The sequence below is a fragment of the Ptychodera flava genome (genome assembly GCF_041260155.1).
Source record: "Ptychodera flava strain L36383 chromosome 3 unlocalized genomic scaffold, AS_Pfla_20210202 Scaffold_25__1_contigs__length_14229661_pilon, whole genome shotgun sequence".
NCBI lineage: Eukaryota > Metazoa > Hemichordata > Enteropneusta > Ptychoderidae > Ptychodera > Ptychodera flava.
Window position 1 is genome coordinate 13,132,990 of NW_027248279.1, and position 18,813 is coordinate 13,151,802.

The window sequence follows — 18,813 nt, forward strand, 5'->3', positions numbered from 1 at the left end:
TGCCTACGGGTAGTGTCAGTATCAGATACTACCCTGCTACTGCAGTGTCACTGTCACTGCATACCTGAACAGTGACAGAGACAGCTCTGACTCTGATGTACATGGTAGTTGAAGAAGAGTTTTGGTCAAATGACACTCATGACAGTGAAACTCACTTGTACACAAGATCAGGCCAGAGAGCAACACATGGAAGAAAACATAGAAATGTTTGAATCTGGCATATGAGAATAATCAAATATTAAAGAAAAAAGATGGGGTCACCATGCTTGATTTTCTAAATTTTCACACACTTATTATAAAATGATACAGGAGTAAAACTTTGAATAGTAAAGACTAAAAGAAAAAATATGTGACCAAATGGAATTATTTATTTTTTAACCAAATTTGCAATTATCACACCCAAAATTTTAGAGGTTAAAACATTTATTTGATGGATATTTTAACCTTCCGGTATTGTCAATTTTGAGTAGTATCTAATTCATATAGGTCTTGCAGTTTTGAAACAATTTTTGGGTAGGTCACTGTGCAATACGGCAATTAGCCAGAATTCACAATTTTCCTACTCTCTCATGATTGCATTTTGTGTGCTCTTCAACAGGAGCAATTGACCTGGCCAGAGTTGGATTAACTCAAGTAGGCTTTTAGACCAATAAATCTAAAAAATTCACTGATGCATTTAAAGAACTTGCCTTGGGAATAAGACTATACAAAGTGCTAATACAGGTAGTGTTGAACACCTGTGAGCAGAACGGCGCAATACATGTTTATTTTTTCTGCGCTCACCTGGCTCACATCCTTTACAAATATGCAGGCCTGTGATAGTTGGGGGGGGGGGACTTGAAAAATTTTGACCATATAGAGGGGGGCATTTAAATTTTTTTAGGGTACTTAGGGGGGATCTGAAAAAAAATAAGATTTCAATCGAGATTCCTCCAGCCCCCCCCCCCCAATCGTTATTTGTGAACGCAGCCTAATGATTTTATCAATATTTTTTTTTCCATTTGAATAGAAAACCAATGAAGACTCAGAGAGTGATTATCAATCTCTTCAAGGACATCACCAGCCATCCGTTTACACAAATGTAAGTTACAGCTTCGTATACACTGTCGACAAAGTATCAGGATAAATTATTTAAGTAGTCTTTTGAACGTGTTAGAAACGAAGTCAAAAATGGTAAGACACATTGTTCAGATATGGTTGTAATGTTCCAAGATAGCCCAGTTGTCTGCAAAGCAACCACAGTGACTCAATTTCACCGTAAGGACCGTGCAGTAACTAAGTATTTTATTTTCGATGTACAGGGGCTGCTGACCAGATTTCTGTGTCACTTATCGATAGTTCACAGGGTTTTTCTCACACAAACAACACCTCAAAACAAGCATAACTATTGACGCCAAATTATCGATGTAAATAGAATGACTTTTGGTTTTTACCAAGATAGCACTACAGAATGGATATTATCGGGATTGTTTTGAGTGTTGCGGACACGAGCGTAAAATAAATGAGTCGTCATGTTATAGTATGAACACCATATTTTTCTGACTGTCGTACCGATGCATTCCTAAATACAATGTCACAAGTTATTATACTCCAAATATATATTTTGCTGTCTGCTCTTCGCAATTTTAATCGGGAAATTTCTGATGTCCGAGATCAATATTTAGAGGACCATTGTGCCCAGGCAACGTCGTACTCAAATGTCTTTTCATGAAAGTTCAATAATAACATACAGGTCATATTTTCCAATGTTTTCAGTTAGGGATCCGTAACATGGAAGTTGAAGAAAATGCTGAGTACACAGAACTTGACATGAGACCTACCTATGCAAGTCTAAAAGGTGGTGGTGCGAACCAAGACGTTTATCTAAAATCTGGCGATACTGTTCTTGAATTCCCAAGAGATCGTCTATTTCTAAAAGAGACACTCCATGAAGGACGGTTCAGGAATGTCATGAAAGGACAGGCTTGGTTTATCGATGGAAAAGATGGTGTCAGTGACGTCATCGTGAAGGTTGCTAAAGGTGAAATATAATCGTTTGTGTTTTTCATTTACATCACAAAATTATAAAGTGAAGCTATTGCATATTTCAAAAATCAAGTTTCGTTAGAAATACAAGTAACGGAAAAGACGCTGATACGAAATGACCGTCTATTACAGGATACAGAAGTGACTTCAAACGAGAAGTTGAGCTGATGGGATCCACAACTAAACTGAAAGGAGTTGAGCGATTTCTCGGTTGTTGTGTCAGGGAAGGTAGGACAAAACACTTTTAGCATTTATCATGTTGCCACAAACAAAAGAACATTAATACCGATGCCATTAATGATTATGTTATCAATTAAAAAATTATTAGCATCGGCTACATCACCTATGCTCGACACAAGCTTCTGCCTTAGGTTATGACATTTTATCAAACATGTCCTTGCACGTTTCAACAGTTTACTGTTCTACTCTGCAAAGCGTGTTGAAACACGAAGCAATATTTTAATCTTTTTCTTTACTAATAGTTGTTGATTTTTTATGATTGGTTTACTTGCAGAAGAACTTTTCCATTTTGTAATAAATAGATAAAACAAAATTACTTTGCAATGATGTACACAAGTGTTCATGACGTCAACATACCATAGTAATCACAATTGTTAAACCTAGGGTTCAATGTGAGGGTCGACTACTTGTTACAAAGACTGGTATCCAGTTTGTCATCAACGTCATACAAATGATTATTTGGAACAGTTGGATACGGATAACAGTGCCTCTATTCCCATTACGTCATATATTTCGATGAAGATTCACTGTGATGACAATAGTAGTTACGTCATGTATTTTAAAAGTCAAAGGAGCAAAGGTCATACAGATATCTTGTCTGATACAGAGGGTCACGTATGATACTGAAACCTTTGCGGTAACAGCCATCATGAATGGTTCTACTCCGGAATAAAAAGGACGCGTGGGTTCTACAGACTCAGTACGCCCAAATAATCACGTGATGCCGGTACAAACAAACCCACATGTGTACTAACGCGTATGGAAATACACGTACGTCTATGCGCGTTTGCGCACATGGCTTTGTTTGTACCGTGGTCGATTCGAATTCCGGGTTTGGCCTATTAAACTCTCCCTGCAAACATAGCCCTCTATTCTTTACTATCAAATGCTATCATATACAATCATATGCGTATTCAAATTTCCAGGTGACGGGCAACGTGCGCGTACCGCGGTGCACTGCACTGTACAAACGACGACGTTGCTTTGCCTTTCACTTTGTAATAACAGTGTCGTGGAACACATGTCTGGATCACGTGATTGACATTGAAGAATGAATTTATGACAGGTATTTCAGGAAGTACGTCCTCCAAACGTAATCTCCGTAACTTCAACCAAAAATCACGGATATACCCGTATTTTGCTTCTAACACGATTGGACCTAATTTTGGATAATTGGATTTCTGAACCTTGCATTATTACAAATTACTCATAGAAAAAAGTGTGTAGTGTAAGGAGAAAAGTAGATGAGATTACATTTGTAGATTAAATTGGCATTTTTACACCATCCTATTATCCCAAATTAGTTCCAATCGTGTTTTCTGTGTACATGATTTCTTTCCAGACCCGCTGTACCTGATCACAGAGTACGCCCCCAACGGTAATTTATACCAAGTTCTAAAACATATGAAGACAGAGGATACAAATGCACTGAAAAGTAAGGGGCGTGACTTATTGACCTTTGCCCTGAGTGCAGCCGAATGTACGCAAACTCTTTCGCAGAACAAGGTAAATAGATTTCTGGAAAATATCAAAGTTTCTGCATGTACCCTGTGGACAGAAAGCGTGATTGCACTTGCAGTAATGTGACAATTTTAATCGTTTCTGACATCGACAGGGTATCTATGTCAATCCCAGGGAATAAATGTGGGATGGAATCAGAAATTCTCTCATGTACCAAGCTGCCACAAGTTTGGAATCTTAACGGTTAAAGTGGTTTCGCTAATTGTGTACTTCCAGATCATTCACAGAGAGATCATGGCAAAGAATATCGTTGTTGACAGTCAGTGGAAGTGTAAACTCTCTGGTCTTGGTTCCTCAAGTGCTGTTCTTACTGATCAACGATACAGACAAAAGATGAAGGTAACGCCATTTTTGTGTTTATAATACACAACCTTATTGGGAAGTAGAAAACAGTTCAATTAAATTTCGTTTTTTCAGCTTTTGAGAGACATGGTGAAACAAAAACTCATTTTGTAGTATAATTTGCTAACTGTATTGCCTTCAGCAGTAATGCAGAACATTTGAAGTAACACCCCCGGTGCGATACATTAAACAAACATTACCTTTCAATTCGGTATGCCAAATTCTTTGTTTAACACTTAAGTACTTGTTATGAGATATACTCCTAATAGCTGTATTCTTTGTTTTTCCTAAACAATTGTCTGTTTGCACAGGGACACTTTCCTATCAGATGGATGGCACCGGAAGTATTATCAGGCAACGCGTACACAATAGGAAGTGACGTATGGTCGTTTGGTGTGCTTCTCTGGGAAGTATTTTCACTAGGTAAATATAATTTGTGTCACGATATCATCAATGTATAAGATGGCATTTCACCAGGCTTGCCAACTTAGATTGTTCACATGTAGTTTGATGTATATATTTTGAAATTGCAAAAATTAAATATTTGTCTAAAATTGACGTCTTCATTAAACCAGATATAGGTTATACTTTTATAAAGGGGAAATACTATTTGAAACTCTTTAGTTATCATAAAAATAATAGCTTATATAGAGCAAAGCATATTGAAACATGTGAACGTTCGTTATGAAAGCAACTTTCATAACGATTACAGTTGTGGAAATTAGCACCAGCTTCCAATACTTGCATATTTTCTGGTATTGGCTATGTAGACGATAGAATATGGAATTAAGTGTTAGTAATCTGAGAAAACAAAATCTGTTACCTTTTTTTAAACCGACGTCAATTACAATATTTTGCTTGAAGGCGACAATCCTTATGACACTATACAAGACGATGACGTCAAGGATTTTATTGGAAGAGGACAGCGGCTTGAAATTCCACAAGGGTGCACAGAATCCGTGTAAGTTGAGGCTGTTTGAGAGTTCTGGGTCATGATGCTGACCTTTACACAGCAAACAAAAATTGTATTTCAAGCCTTGATTCGAAAGCTGATTTTAAGGCGTACTGTGATTAACAACGTTCTTCAATTACAAAAATCGTTCTCGCGCTTATTCCGTTCAGTAGATAAACCAATCGCATTAACCCTACCGATGGTCCCTCTGTCACATAGAGGGATCGTGTTCAAGCCAAACTAAAAATCAAAACAAAAACCCATACGGATCGATTTCTACAAACATAAAGCCAAATTTTCTTTCTTCAATAGATATCAGTTAATGACGTCATGCTGGACGGAGATACCCGCCGAGAGATTAAATGCCACAGACCTCGTCACTGCCTTGCGACGATTTCTGTCAGAAGACGGTACAATGCAAAGTCCATGAAATAAAAAGATCGTTTGCTGTTTCACGTCATTGTTGACAGCTTGCAGCGGATGTCTTACTTACAAAAATATCTTTGATGTCAGCAAGAATGTGTACATATAGAACCAATGCAATGTTTTTTTAAGATTTTGACAACAAATCAATATTTACACAAATCAATCGAAAATGTCCACTTGCAACTAGTTCGTTTGATGCAATCGTTTGTCATTGAGATGATTGATGTATAGATATCGGCAGAAATTCAATTTCACAGAGGTCCAACCTCCTTACGAATTTTTGTCTCCTGTCTTACAATTCAGTACAAGCCAATGTTATTCTTTTTTGTAAACCAACATGTACAAATTCTCTTGACGAAATGACCACATTGAATTTTAAAGGTTTCTTATTCCGATGAGATGTTTAATGTTATGAACAAAAGATCAAAACGATATAAAGTAAGTCATCCATATCATACATGCGTTTGGTTGTTTCTTTGCTGCGCTATCGTCTCTTCATCATTCAACAGTTTCGCTTTCAATGAGAACGCGTGTCATTACTCATGCATTGTGTACATAGCAAACTCTAAAGAGAAGAAACGCAATCATGAAATGAATAAGATTTTCTTATGAGGGTCTTATGATAACAAATGTTTACTTAGCATTGGCATTATAGCAATTCTTTCGCCCTGAAAAGTTTTCAGAGATGTGTAAGTTTATTGATGGTGAAAAGTAACACAAGCGGGAGTTCGACTGAATGCTCAAACACCGTGGATCATTAGAGGCCAGGGGCAAAGGTCCGAGCCAGAATTTAAGTCAATGGGGCTAACAGCTACGGTATTTTGAAGAAAGGAGAAAAGAAGAAGGAAGTTCGGTAGTTGAAATCTGGTGGCGTAAAAAGAAAGACAATGATGTACCAAATACAGCACACTACAAATTAACTGTTTAATTTCGCGAAAATGAACACAATATGTTCAATAATAAAATAGTAATCAAATAATTATTATAAGGTGGCACCGGAGTGCAAAAAGACCACACTTGTCGTTTAAAATCGGGGAAAAGGTTACTTAGACTGGCGCCCGGAGTTCATATTTCTCAACGTTTATTTCTTGCGATCCACTAGCACCGTCAAATGTTGACTGATCATAGACAAATATGACAAAAAGACCATGTCAATGCCATGTAAGCGTGTGCCAAATATGCCTAAAATAGTTTAATTTTATTCGTTGTTTAAATGCTACGATAGAAGAAAGGATTGGTATAGATAATTATCGCGGAATGTTGTTCAAATCGTCATTAGACGATAAGGTTTTGGTATTTTATAAGGGCTTGCACAACCATGGCTTGACAAAACTCTGATTTCAAAACTATTAAAGCATGTTATCAAATTCAATTAACCAATAACACAACAATGCCGAGCAACCCAAAACTACATATCATGTGTTTAAAGCCAAATAATATCTTCATAAAGTATTTTCAACAAATACACAGCCTTAGTCACTGTTCTTTCAAAAAGAAGATTCACACAGCCTTTTCATACGAGAAAAAATTCCTTGTTTCAATAAATTCACCAACAATGTGTGCATTCAAAAGTGTATGTTACTTTTTAATCTTCATTAAAAAAATTATTTGTTAGGTTTGTTTCGCTACAGTTTCACATCAATTTTAAGCGGACGTGTTGACATCGATTGCATCGATTCTCGGAGAGCGCCCTCCTTCCTCCTAGTCATATTAACGCAGGCTGCGTCCAGTCAAATATTGTGAGATCCATTGAAATTGACTATTAAAATGTCACGAAATGTACGTACGAAATATTGAATGTATAGTCCACTTTGGGGAATCGATCATAGCAGAGTGTTTGCAAATTCTGCCTGTAAGTGATCCGATGAGATCATAGAAACACAACGTTGAGTTACCAAGTATATCGAAATCACATGAATGATACTTTGGACTGAGGGCTTATTAGATAAAATACGATACTCAAAAGTCGCACATGTTTTGACAAGTTTCTAAGTATACACATCGTAAACACTAATTCGAAACTACTAGTCAGTGTCACAACATAGTTAAGTTTCTAAACCACAAAAGTCTTGTCTGATATGGTACCAATATATTTTCACATATTGTCAGCAATACACAGTACAACTTCGTCGTCATCGCTGACAACATGGAATGCAGTTTCGATACCTTTTATACGAGAGGAAAATAGTTTACCTTAAAATGGCACTCATTGCTTTTGTATTGTATTATCTACAAAACTAATTTGACCGGACCGAAAGGTTACCCCACGCACTTACATCGAGCAAACCAGTACTAGTATGCAGGTGAAATTTTAAATTACGCTATGATTCGAAGCCAGAATGTGATGCTTATTTTTACCCGAAGAACCCGTTTTTAGGGAACCATCTATCATCATGTCTGTCATTGTAACACTGACGTTGATGATGTGGTGCGGTGAGTATTGGTTATGTATTCATAATATTGGAGTCATATCATGCCAAGTTTTAGCATAACTGATATCTTCCATCTATGGGAGTTGTTACGTGCAGTAACTTGTGTAACTTGTACTTCACAAATGTTCGTTTTCCTCTCCAATCTAGCAATTCGAGTCGTACTCGATGTATATAACCAAACTTAATGGCTATCGCCAATATTCTAAGACGGCGAGTGGCTCGAATACCACAACATTTTATTGGCTAAACACCAGACCCTATTTGCTTGCACGAACATAAACGAGACGTTTTAGCCGATGTGTCAAGTAGTTGACCCACACTAATGTGATAAGAATCAGCCCGATCGACGTAAATATTCGCATTGTTTGACATCACTGCTTATAGAAATGGAAACGAGTCCTAACCGAAACATTAACAAATGTTGTACAGGCATTCATAAGTGGTACATTTTTCACCATAAAGTGGTAAAATGGTGTTGATATTTGCGCATGTACACGGTCTATCGATCCGTCCTCTTTTCAGTCTGTGTGCGCACAGAAAGTATTCCTGACTAACGAGGGTATAACATAAATCATGTTTAACATGTATTTCAATTTGGTATTGAATCAGCTTTTAAGTAGACTTGGTTCAAGTCGGTGAATTTCTAAAAATAACATCGTTTGCAGTAGTTTCTCATGTGTCTCTCCTTTTTTTCATACAAATCTACCAGTATTTGGAATTTGGCAGCCCGGGCCAGGGTTTCCTAGCGATTGAACGCGTTACCTTTGAGTCTGCGCAGTCGTGAGTTAGTTTCCACCGGATTCTTTGATTCCTGAAGAAACTCCCCTGTACAGCGTTCACCCCACTCATCGCGTTCACCCCACTCATGCGTTTCACATTAAAACAGAACACAAATCATCGCGTTTTCCCCACCTAAACGTTCACAAATCACAGACTTGAACCAAGTCTAGGTTTTAAGGTTTCAAGACAAGAACTTCACCCTTCTTAATCTAACAATTCTCTCGTGGTTAATAAGCTCAGAACCCCCGTAAATTATACATCTTCTGAAATCCTAGATATAGGGAAACATTTGGTAACAACAGTGTCGCTATTTTTACATAACTATCACGTGAAAGGTAATTTGCATAACCTTTGAAAAATCGGTTTTCGCTATGTTTTGTCTCACAATGCTCTTTCAAAGTGTGTCTCAGAGTTTTAATATCTTGTTAAGCTTTTTTAACACAATTTTAAAGAAAGCAGCTAGAGATAAATTCATCGCTTTAGTGTTTTTCTGGCATAACAATGTTTAAGAAGGTTTTAAGAAATTCAGAGACACAATTTGGAAGATCCTTAGCGCTCACACAAATTTCAGTCACATACCTTACAACATTGAAAAAAAACACAAACCGATTTTGTACGTTTATGAAAATTACCTATCACGTGGTAGTTATCTAAATAATGGTAACACTATGGTCACCAAAATGTTACGCTATATTTAGGCTTTCCGAAAATGTATAATTTACGGGGGTTCTGAGGTTAGTAACCACTAGATAGCCAGTTTCTTGTCTTGGAACCTTAAATCCTAGTACAAACGGTAAAAAATAATTTCAAAGGCCTTGCTCTCCTATATTAGATACATCGGTACGTTTCATATTCGTCGGTTCTTGTGCTGCTGCCGCTTTTGTGGATTACTTCGTTCGACATATTTCGCGATCAGGTATATAACAAATGTATACTTTATGACTCATGTTTCGAGTGTAGCCGAATGATATATAGCATCAATTATTAGTGTGGAACGAATTATAAAATCACACACATAACTGTGTATGTTTAAATATAAATATCTCATATTTAAGTATTATATAAGTTTTCTTTACTGAAAGTGTAACTTTTATATTTATTCAGTTGTTTTTCACTCATACGCCGATATGAGAGTTGTTGGACCAACGGACGTGTTGTACGTGAAACCAGGAATGTCTGCTTCATTCACCTGTTCTGTTATCTGGGATGTCGGCGATCGTCTGCAAACCGTTGTCTGGGGAAGAAGTAAAAATAGTGGTAACACTTGGTCTGCCATTGGACAGTGTTATAATTCCGGTAAAAGTTGTACATATATAGGGGATCATGAAACAGAATATCTCATTGAAAGGAGTGGACAAGCCAATGATTTCTTCAAACTTACTGTGACATCAGCAACATCGGATGATGATGCACACTACGACTGCTGGCCTTTTAACGATGGTCAACCTACAACTCCTCATGCAAGACTTATTGTGTTAAGTGAGTTAGATTTACTCTTTATTATTGCATGGACGTATGACTTGCTAATGAACGTTAACCTACTTGTGGTCAATACACTCATATATATATATATATATATTATATATATATATATATATATATATATATATATATATATATATATATATATATATATATATATATATATATAAGATATATTAAAATATTTCAAACCTTTGTACTTTGGCAATGTATTCGATAATTTGAGAAAATAAAACAAACTGAACCAATGAAAGTAGGAGAGATAAACCAGAGTGCCACCTAAATCAATTTATTCCATCCTAAATATAAATAGTGCATTCTTTGTGTTATTATGCTGTGTACTACTTTCAGATCAAGTGACAAGTGTTACCATTAATAACTTAGGAAACAAAACAACTGTCAAATCTGGTACTGGGAATATCATTTCTTGCAAAGCAACATCCGGGAAACCCCCAGCTGATCTATTGAAGACAACAGGCGACAATGACATCACACGTCTTAGTGAAAACACGAAGACAAAACCTGGCTATGATACCAAACTCTACGACACAGCCAGTGTTCTTGTTTACCTATTTAACGCTTCTGATGACCAGCACTATCTAAAGTGTCAAGCATTTCAACATAAAAGCGTAAAGACAAGAAGTGTGCAGATTTTAATGAATGTGCAACGTAAGTTTATTTCGTTATTACCTTATCGTTAACAATGCTGGCACAGTTCATACTTTGTTGAGAAATGTAGATCACCTTTTTGTACGGATATCGTCAATATTGTTAGTCCGAAAGAGAGTAGCTGGAAGAACAAATCAATATATAATTGGCAAACTACAAGTATGTGCTTGTCACCACAAACGTATCTCGGGTCGCTTAAACGACATCATTGATGACGCACACATGTGATAAGCTGCATATCGATCGACGTAAATATTCGCATTCCTTTGGGTCGCTGCTCATTACAAATAAAAACGAGCTCTAAGTAAAACATTTACATATATTACAAGGGTACATATAAGTGCAACATATTCCACCATACATGTGATATAGTGATGTTGTCATGACGGTTGACGATTGGGGATCTATTAATCGATATTTTTTTTAATCCGGATGTGAACAAGATATATAACTAACTAAAAGATCATACTATTGTTCTTCCCTGCAAAAAGAGACTCGCCTCGGGATTTATGTTAGAGTGGCCAGGGACTGCATCGTCTCGATTACCCAGACTGCTCTGTTGGGTTGTCTTCCGGCCGACCGCACACTTTCTGGGAAAATCCCTTTCAAAGAAAGCAAGATGTTTCGACACGGACGAGAGCGATTCACCCTGGCAGCACCGATCTATGATTTAACATTATATTTTGAGACAAATAGACGGAAAATATAACTTCCAGGTTATGTAAATCTTCCGAAGTCCCTATTTAGAAATGAGTGTCAACTATGATTTTTATGTGTAGGATTAGTTTTCGGACGAGTACAATACGATGGCCGAGGATAACACAGTCACTAGTTACACCAATTACTAAGGTTGGACTTATAAACTTGAACATATTGAAGCGATATTTTCCGTTACCTTGTCTCAAAATATAATCATTATTACACCATAGAAAAGTTGCCATAATATATATATATATATATATATATATATATATATATATATATATATATATATATATATATATATATATATATATATATACACAAAATGTATACAATGTGCCCTCCCGGTTATCACCATAATGGCTTTATGGCAACCTCTGAACTTGGGCACAGAGAGTACGGTTTATATATATATATATATATATATATATATATATATATATATATATATATATATATATATATATATATATATATATATATATATATATATATATATATATATATATATATATATATATAATAAAAGTGCATTGATGTCCTAGTGGGAAATTACAGTGCTCGATGCGGAATGCAGAGTGTTATAATAATAACACTGATTGCTTTATCCTAAGAATCCTTTCACTTCTGTCCGAAGATTGCAGGATGCATGAAACGTAAATGCCATTGTTGGCACCAAATTGTCTCATCAGAAAATTTACTCATTAGATTACAATTTCAATGGAATACAAAAGGCGATCACACCTCCGCAATCCTCTTACAAACTAGCAAAAAGGCGATCTAATGGATCGCGAACAGTGCCTTTATTTTATTACTGTTTGTGTCTCCTCAGAGCTGAAATAGTCCTACAGTCTGTAAACCTTGCTTCTTTTTTAATGCAAAGACACTAATGGTGATGAAAATTGATAAAGTTGGTCAGACTTGATAAATAGAAAAAGTGAGAAAAATAAACAGAACAGTGTGTATGTTCCGTTGTGTGTAAACACTCAATATTCCTATTTTCGTTTTAGATACTCCAGGTGAAATCTGTGAGTGCAACATCGCTGTGTCTGTTGTTCTGGGATGCCTATCGGCAATTTTACTTGCAATAATAGTTGTAGCGGTCATTCTTCTGTGGTACAGAGGTCTTCGTCTGTCATCGTTTTATGTCAGGTAATTCTATTGTAAAATAGTCTTGTGAAGCTTCAGTAAATTCAATCGATTTATTGATTCTAAAATAGAAACGCAAGACAAAGTTACTGCAATGTTGATTTTACTATATAACTTTATTCTAGCTACGTGTTCTGATTTACTGTCAAAGCTATAAAACGTCTCATTTTCTGTGAAACGGTCACTCGAGACCGTAGGTTATTTATTTTGGCGGAGCTAGATAGTTGGTGTCTGGCCAGTGTACAGGAGACTTAGGTGTGTGCCAATATTGGGCACAGAACATACGAATGAAGTGACTCCATGGCAAACATAGCCAGTGACATAATGTACCAAACACGTATTTTACTTGGTATTGGATTCTTTTCCTGTTGAAAGAGTAGTTCTATAGTGTTGACAGAAAATAGGAGTGGGACGCTAGATGTAAGTTTTTAGGTACTGTCGGAACATTGTGGATAGATGTGAGGTAATGAAATTATTATTTCTTGAAACTTTTAGTATTTTAAGCCAAAAAAGGAGAAAGAGTATCAACATGCTAAATCTAAATGTACATAAGCGACACTTTCACTAAATATTCCTCCAAAGAGAATCTGCAGTGAGCAGTTAATGAATATGACGCTTATTGTTTGCCTTCATAGTTCAATCAGCGACGGAAAATAACTTACTCATTGGCTGACATTTGTCACAGCAAAGCCATGCAAGTTGCATAGAATGAAAGTAAATGATTTGCGATGCATCACGACAAATAAATAAGAATAATTATTGAAACGACCATCAAAGAAACAGCGTCATCTCTACATCCGGGTTTGACCAGATTGAATGTGTGCAAGCAACGCACCAACCATTGAGTGTTGTTAGTACTCGAAACTGAGGTGGCGCTATACATTAGAAATTATTCATTGAAATAAGATGAAAAGATATTGATGGTGTACGTAGGTGATCATGACAAACAAACAATATAAATATTTTATTGCTTATGTTATTATTGAAAGTTTTGTCACGGTTCCTTACGAGTAATCAGCATTATGCAAAGAATAACGTATAATTCGGCGAGTCTCGCACTGCTGGTATTTCATTCAGCTGAAGAATCAAATCTTTTATTGATTGGTCGTTCACAAGGAAGAGTTGGTAACATAATTCATATTATATACATCGAAGTTTTGTGATCCTTCCAACCTTATTAACGATGTTTTCCACACAGTTAGGAATTCGTGGTAATGATGTAACTGAGAGTCCTGAGTATATAAACATAGATATAGAACCTACTTATGCAAGTCTTGATGATTGTGTGAAGGAACGAGATGACTACTTAAAGGCTGGTGACGCCATTTTGGAATTTCCAAGAAATCGCCTGTTTCTAAAGGAGACGCTAAACGAGGGACAATTCAGTAAGATAGTGAAGGGAGAAGCCTGGTTTATTGGCGGCAAAGATGGAGTAAGTGACGTCATCATCAAAGTTGCCAAAGGTAAACCTTTTTTGACTTTAGAAACTTACACTTTGACAAAATGGAAGAATGCATGCCATTAATTAGATCCAAAAAGGTGGGGGGAAATATCGAGGAATATCGTATAATCTACCCCTGTATATCGTTCGAACTCTAGGGTAACAAATGTTAGTATAATTCTCAAAGGTCATTATCTTTACAGGAGATAACAGTGTCTTCAAACAGGAAATAGAGGTGATGGGGATGCTGTCTCAAGTGAAGAGAGTGATTCGAATTCTTGGCTGTTGCACTGAGGAAGGTAGGATTTGATATAGACTATTTTCTCTTCACCATAATTTCCAAGTCTAATCCTACAGCTTGTTAATAACTCAGTAATCGTGTTTTGATCAGTTGGCACAAGTAAATACAGTATATACCTGTAAATACATCAGAACAACAAAGGACAAATTGATTTTTCAGCATAGTGAAATTCACAAATTTATTCCGATTTATTTTTACAATGTTTTCTTTAAATTGCATAGGTTCCGTGTTTAAGACTAAATCTTGGAAATATCAAATTTTTAAAATATCCTGGCTTTTCAAGAATGTCGTGTAATAATTTCTTTGTCAAACAACACCTTTCATTTTTAGATCCTCTGTACATGATCATAGAGTACGCCCCCAACGGATCGTTACGAAACCTTCTAGAAAGTATGAAAACTTGGGATACTGATGAACGGAAAAACAATGAACTTGATCTTTTGAGGTTCGCTGTAGGTGCAGCAGAATGTATGCAGTGTCTTTTAAAGAATGAGGTAAACACTTTCCTTGAGTTTTCAAAGGATGTTCTTTGTGTACCATTTAAATGATGCCTATGTTGACAACATACTGACAGATAAAAGTGTTGGGGTCAAAGGTCAATAAATTTAATACAATGTTGACTGGCTATGAGTCGATTTTAACCACTCTAGGCGTATTGAGATACATATTCAAAAGACGACGGAGCAAAAGAAGAAAATATTATTAAATTCAGAAGCTATTAGGATAGGGAGGGAGGCTGGAAACACTCTAAGGTCGAAGGCAGCTGTGATTAACTGTTAGGTTGCCTCGTTCCGGGAGCATCCCACTCACAGCCTCTAACCTGGACTATTTAAACTACAATAAAACATGTATTATTGCTCTAGCAAAATCATGGAAATTGTGAACGTGTTATTGAACTTTGTTTGATGATATACGTCATTCTCATTTTCGTTTATTACGACGTCAGCGTTTGTTGTTATGCTTTAATTTTATTAGTTTTTGTACCTATGCTGTTAAGTAAATTTATTCAAACTGATAGAGTGTGACAATCATATGATTATATACAACAACTATTTCTGTGTCTTTTCATTTCTAGATCGTCCATAGAGAGATCATGGGAAAAAACTTTCTTGTTGACAGTCAGTGGAAGTGTAAAATATCTGGTCTTGGTTCGTCAAGTGCTGTTCTTACTGATCAAAGATACAGACAAAAGATGAAGGTAATGTCACTACGCAGTGAACCTAATAATAACCTTAAATAAATGACACCTGACGCACTTAACACTGTGCTGATACTGTTTCTTTGTTTGTATCTGTTTGTTTGTTTGTTTGTTTGTTTGTTTGTTTTACATTGACTGACGATCAACCGTAATTTTGATCAGTCGAAACAAAACAAAATGCTCGTCCCACAAACTCAATGAAAATGGTACACTATATCGTATCAGAAAGTATCCTCTTTATTTTCTCTCATTGGAATTATTCACTCCTTTGCTGTAACTACAAGCCATACAATGTCTTACTTAGAAGGACACTAGCTTTAATAACGATCTTGTCTCTCTGATCAGAGTAACTTACCAATCAGATGGATAGCACCGGAAGTACTGTCAGGCAACGCGTATACTGCAGAAAGTGATGTTTGGTCTTTTGGTGTTCTCCTCTGGGAAATATTTTCATTCGGTAGGTTCAATAATTTTATCATATTCACATTCGCTCAAGTTTTCCGTGTTCTGGAAAAATGAAGGTGTTTCAAAGGTGACTATTCCTGGAATAGTTTTGAGTTTCTACAACTCTTTGCCGATAGTCATGGTGATCTAAGATTATGTCGGAAGCAAAATGTTAATAACAGTCAAGTAAGAAGTACGATACGTAGTCTGATTAATTGTAGACACCGTGTCTCTGTACACCTCTTCTAATTCTGTGATTTTTCTCATTCTGCTGATTTATACTTTGGAGTTTCGGCGAAATGACTACAGAATCTAAACGACTAATGAACGCACGTAAATCTATGTTGAAGTCTATTTATCACGTAATTGATATTAAACCTCTGCTGTCTGTCAGGTGACATTCCTTATGAAACTCTTGAAGACGATGACGTCAAAGAATTCATTGAAAATGGAAATCGACTGGAAATTCCGTCAGGATGTACAGAATCCATGTGAGTTGAAACCTAATGACGTCAGGTGCCGTAAATCACTTTTAGGCTCACGTTTTCTTTGACTTGTCCCAGCAAAGTCTCTTCACAGTCATTGGTATCCAAAGACAAAAATAACATTTTTTATTAATTAGTGTAGTAACTCCGCAGGAGCATTTGCCGTCTGTTTAAAGTCACGATATCTTTTAAAAGCAACCCAAATTTATCTTCTTTTACAGCTATCAATTGATGACGTCATGCTGGATGGAGATACCAGCCGAGAGGTCAACAGTCACTGACCTCGTCGACATCTTACAAAAGTTTCAGTCCGAGTGCCGGTTTATGCAACAGTGAAGTTTGATTTTAAATTTCCTTGTTCGCTTCAACAGATTTCATGCTCCAAAGGAATGCAGACATTTTATAAATCGTTGGGCGAGAACATCAATACACACAATACTTTAATACACATGACTGGGGGAATATGAAAATTTATGTCAGCATTTAAATCAGTTAAAGGTGGGTTTCATCGGAAATGAAATATTTGACTTTGAACCTATACAGAGTTGTAGAATCTCACAGATATATATTTCCTTTCTTGTACTTTCCTTTGGATTACTAAAAACGCGTTTACAAAACTACTGATCATGAAAATCTAAAGTTCATATTATGAATATGTGATTTTATTTCTTTAAACTTTCACCACCATTAGTTAATATCTTGAAAATTCTGATGCTCGGGCTTATGGTTGATGATTAAATAGCAAATGGACAACTGACAGGAAAAGAAATTACAGTGGAAAGATGGTATTATAATTAAAATTACAATAAAACGTTTTTATGCCTAATTCTCTCGAAAGAAAAGTTGCAAACAAGCTTTTTATAAAAACGGATTTCAAACAAAACTACACCTATACGTTCACCAATTATTGGTAATTTTAAAGAAAGGTCTTGGCTACGAGGCCATTTTCCTTAATCATAGTCTCGTGAGGTATAGTGGCTACGTTTAGATGTCAAATGTTGACAAATCGTCACTTTTGAAATATGTTTGCGTGACTGAAAATAAACGTCCAATAATTTTCCTACGCTCTAGGTTCCTTTAGAGCACCTGCCTGCTATTCAATTTGTCAGCAAGTCAAAATAAAATGTTTCTAAATTTTGACCAGAATAAGATGAATATTAAAAGATGTAAACGATAGACTGTGTTTCGTTTTTCACTTAGAAACCAACTTTACAATTGTCAGCCACGCCCCTTTGTATATAATGAATGGGCCATTCAGAGATCCGAGGTATCGTTTTGTTGTCGTCTTTTAGGCTTCGTCTGTACAATCTTTCATATCTAATACCATTCTCTTATTTATTACTCGCATATCATGTGGTCTCGAACGTTGTCAACAAGGTAAAATGAAAATACTCAATCAATCGTCAGTCTAAAAACATAAATTTCAAATCCCCTTGAGAGAATATGACAAAAGTAAAAAAATTGTTAAAGGCAAGAGGAAAAAAGGCATTAAATAAAAGGGAAAATAACACTGGATAAAGACCGATATTTTAATACATGTATCTTTTATAAGTATTCCTGTGAGTATAATCATAGTTATTATTCAATAAAATACGAGCTCTTGAAAAAGTAAAATTATTTTGCATCGTTCGATAACTGCAGCTCAGAGGGGATAACAAGTTGAGTACCAGCTATCAATACTTGTTGGAATATAATATCGACAAACTTAAACTACCTGGGCTGGAAATCTTTGACAGGAATGGAAACGAAGAGTCCCATGGCCCGGAATTTAACCCCGATACCCACTCATCATCTGCTCTATCGTCTGTTCCTGTTTCATTTTTTTCGCTCCTGAAATTGTCGAAACTCTGTTTGTTTACGCTCGCTGTGTTCCGACAATAACCATCAGCACAGCATTGCACTCGCTAGGCATACGTCACGAACAATGAGTCTCTCTGGTCAGGTATTCTTAAATTATTTCACTGCAAATAATTGTCATTCTTATTATATGTATCAGATTGTGCTGAAAGACCAAGTGTCTGTTTCCGTCGGCGTTTTACGGCGTCATGGTTTTTTGGCTACAGTACTACTTTAAGTTGAAACTTTGCTGTTGATCGAGATACAAACTTTTTGAACAATGTAAAGCCTTTTGACATCGCCAGATTTCGATGGCAATTAGGTCCATTTCCACCCACAACACATCGAGCAAACCAATCCCCTGCTTCTCAACTGGCGATTCATTTTG

The 18,813-nt window shown here is 36.2% G+C and overlaps 2 protein-coding genes across 2 annotated transcripts in view; both read left to right on the top strand.

The window, feature by feature from the left end:
• Positions 1-5,961, top strand: part of LOC139125442 (fibroblast growth factor receptor-like) — a 108,223-nt gene extending 102,262 nt beyond the window's left edge. The window contains exons 7-14 of the mRNA XM_070691524.1: positions 1,010-1,081; positions 1,756-2,020; positions 2,158-2,253; positions 3,608-3,771; positions 4,003-4,125; positions 4,425-4,551; positions 4,993-5,089; positions 5,393-5,961. Of these exons, the coding sequence (XP_070547625.1) occupies positions 1,010-1,081; positions 1,756-2,020; positions 2,158-2,253; positions 3,608-3,771; positions 4,003-4,125; positions 4,425-4,551; positions 4,993-5,089; positions 5,393-5,510 (1,062 nt within the window). The 3' untranslated portion in view covers positions 5,511-5,961. The remainder of the gene's footprint in view (positions 1-1,009; positions 1,082-1,755; positions 2,021-2,157; positions 2,254-3,607; positions 3,772-4,002; positions 4,126-4,424; positions 4,552-4,992; positions 5,090-5,392) is intronic.
• A 3,884-nt stretch (positions 5,962-9,845) lies between these two features.
• Positions 9,846-17,851, top strand: LOC139125444 (tyrosine kinase receptor Cad96Ca-like). The gene is made up of 9 exons (XM_070691525.1): positions 9,846-10,197; positions 10,552-10,829; positions 13,919-14,183; positions 14,365-14,460; positions 14,793-14,956; positions 15,538-15,660; positions 16,006-16,117; positions 16,499-16,595; positions 16,811-17,851. Exons 1-9 carry the CDS (start codon positions 9,846-9,848, stop codon positions 16,923-16,925), a joined length of 1,602 nt encoding a protein of 533 aa, XP_070547626.1. The 3' UTR covers positions 16,926-17,851.
• Positions 17,852-18,813: the final 962 nt, after the last annotated feature.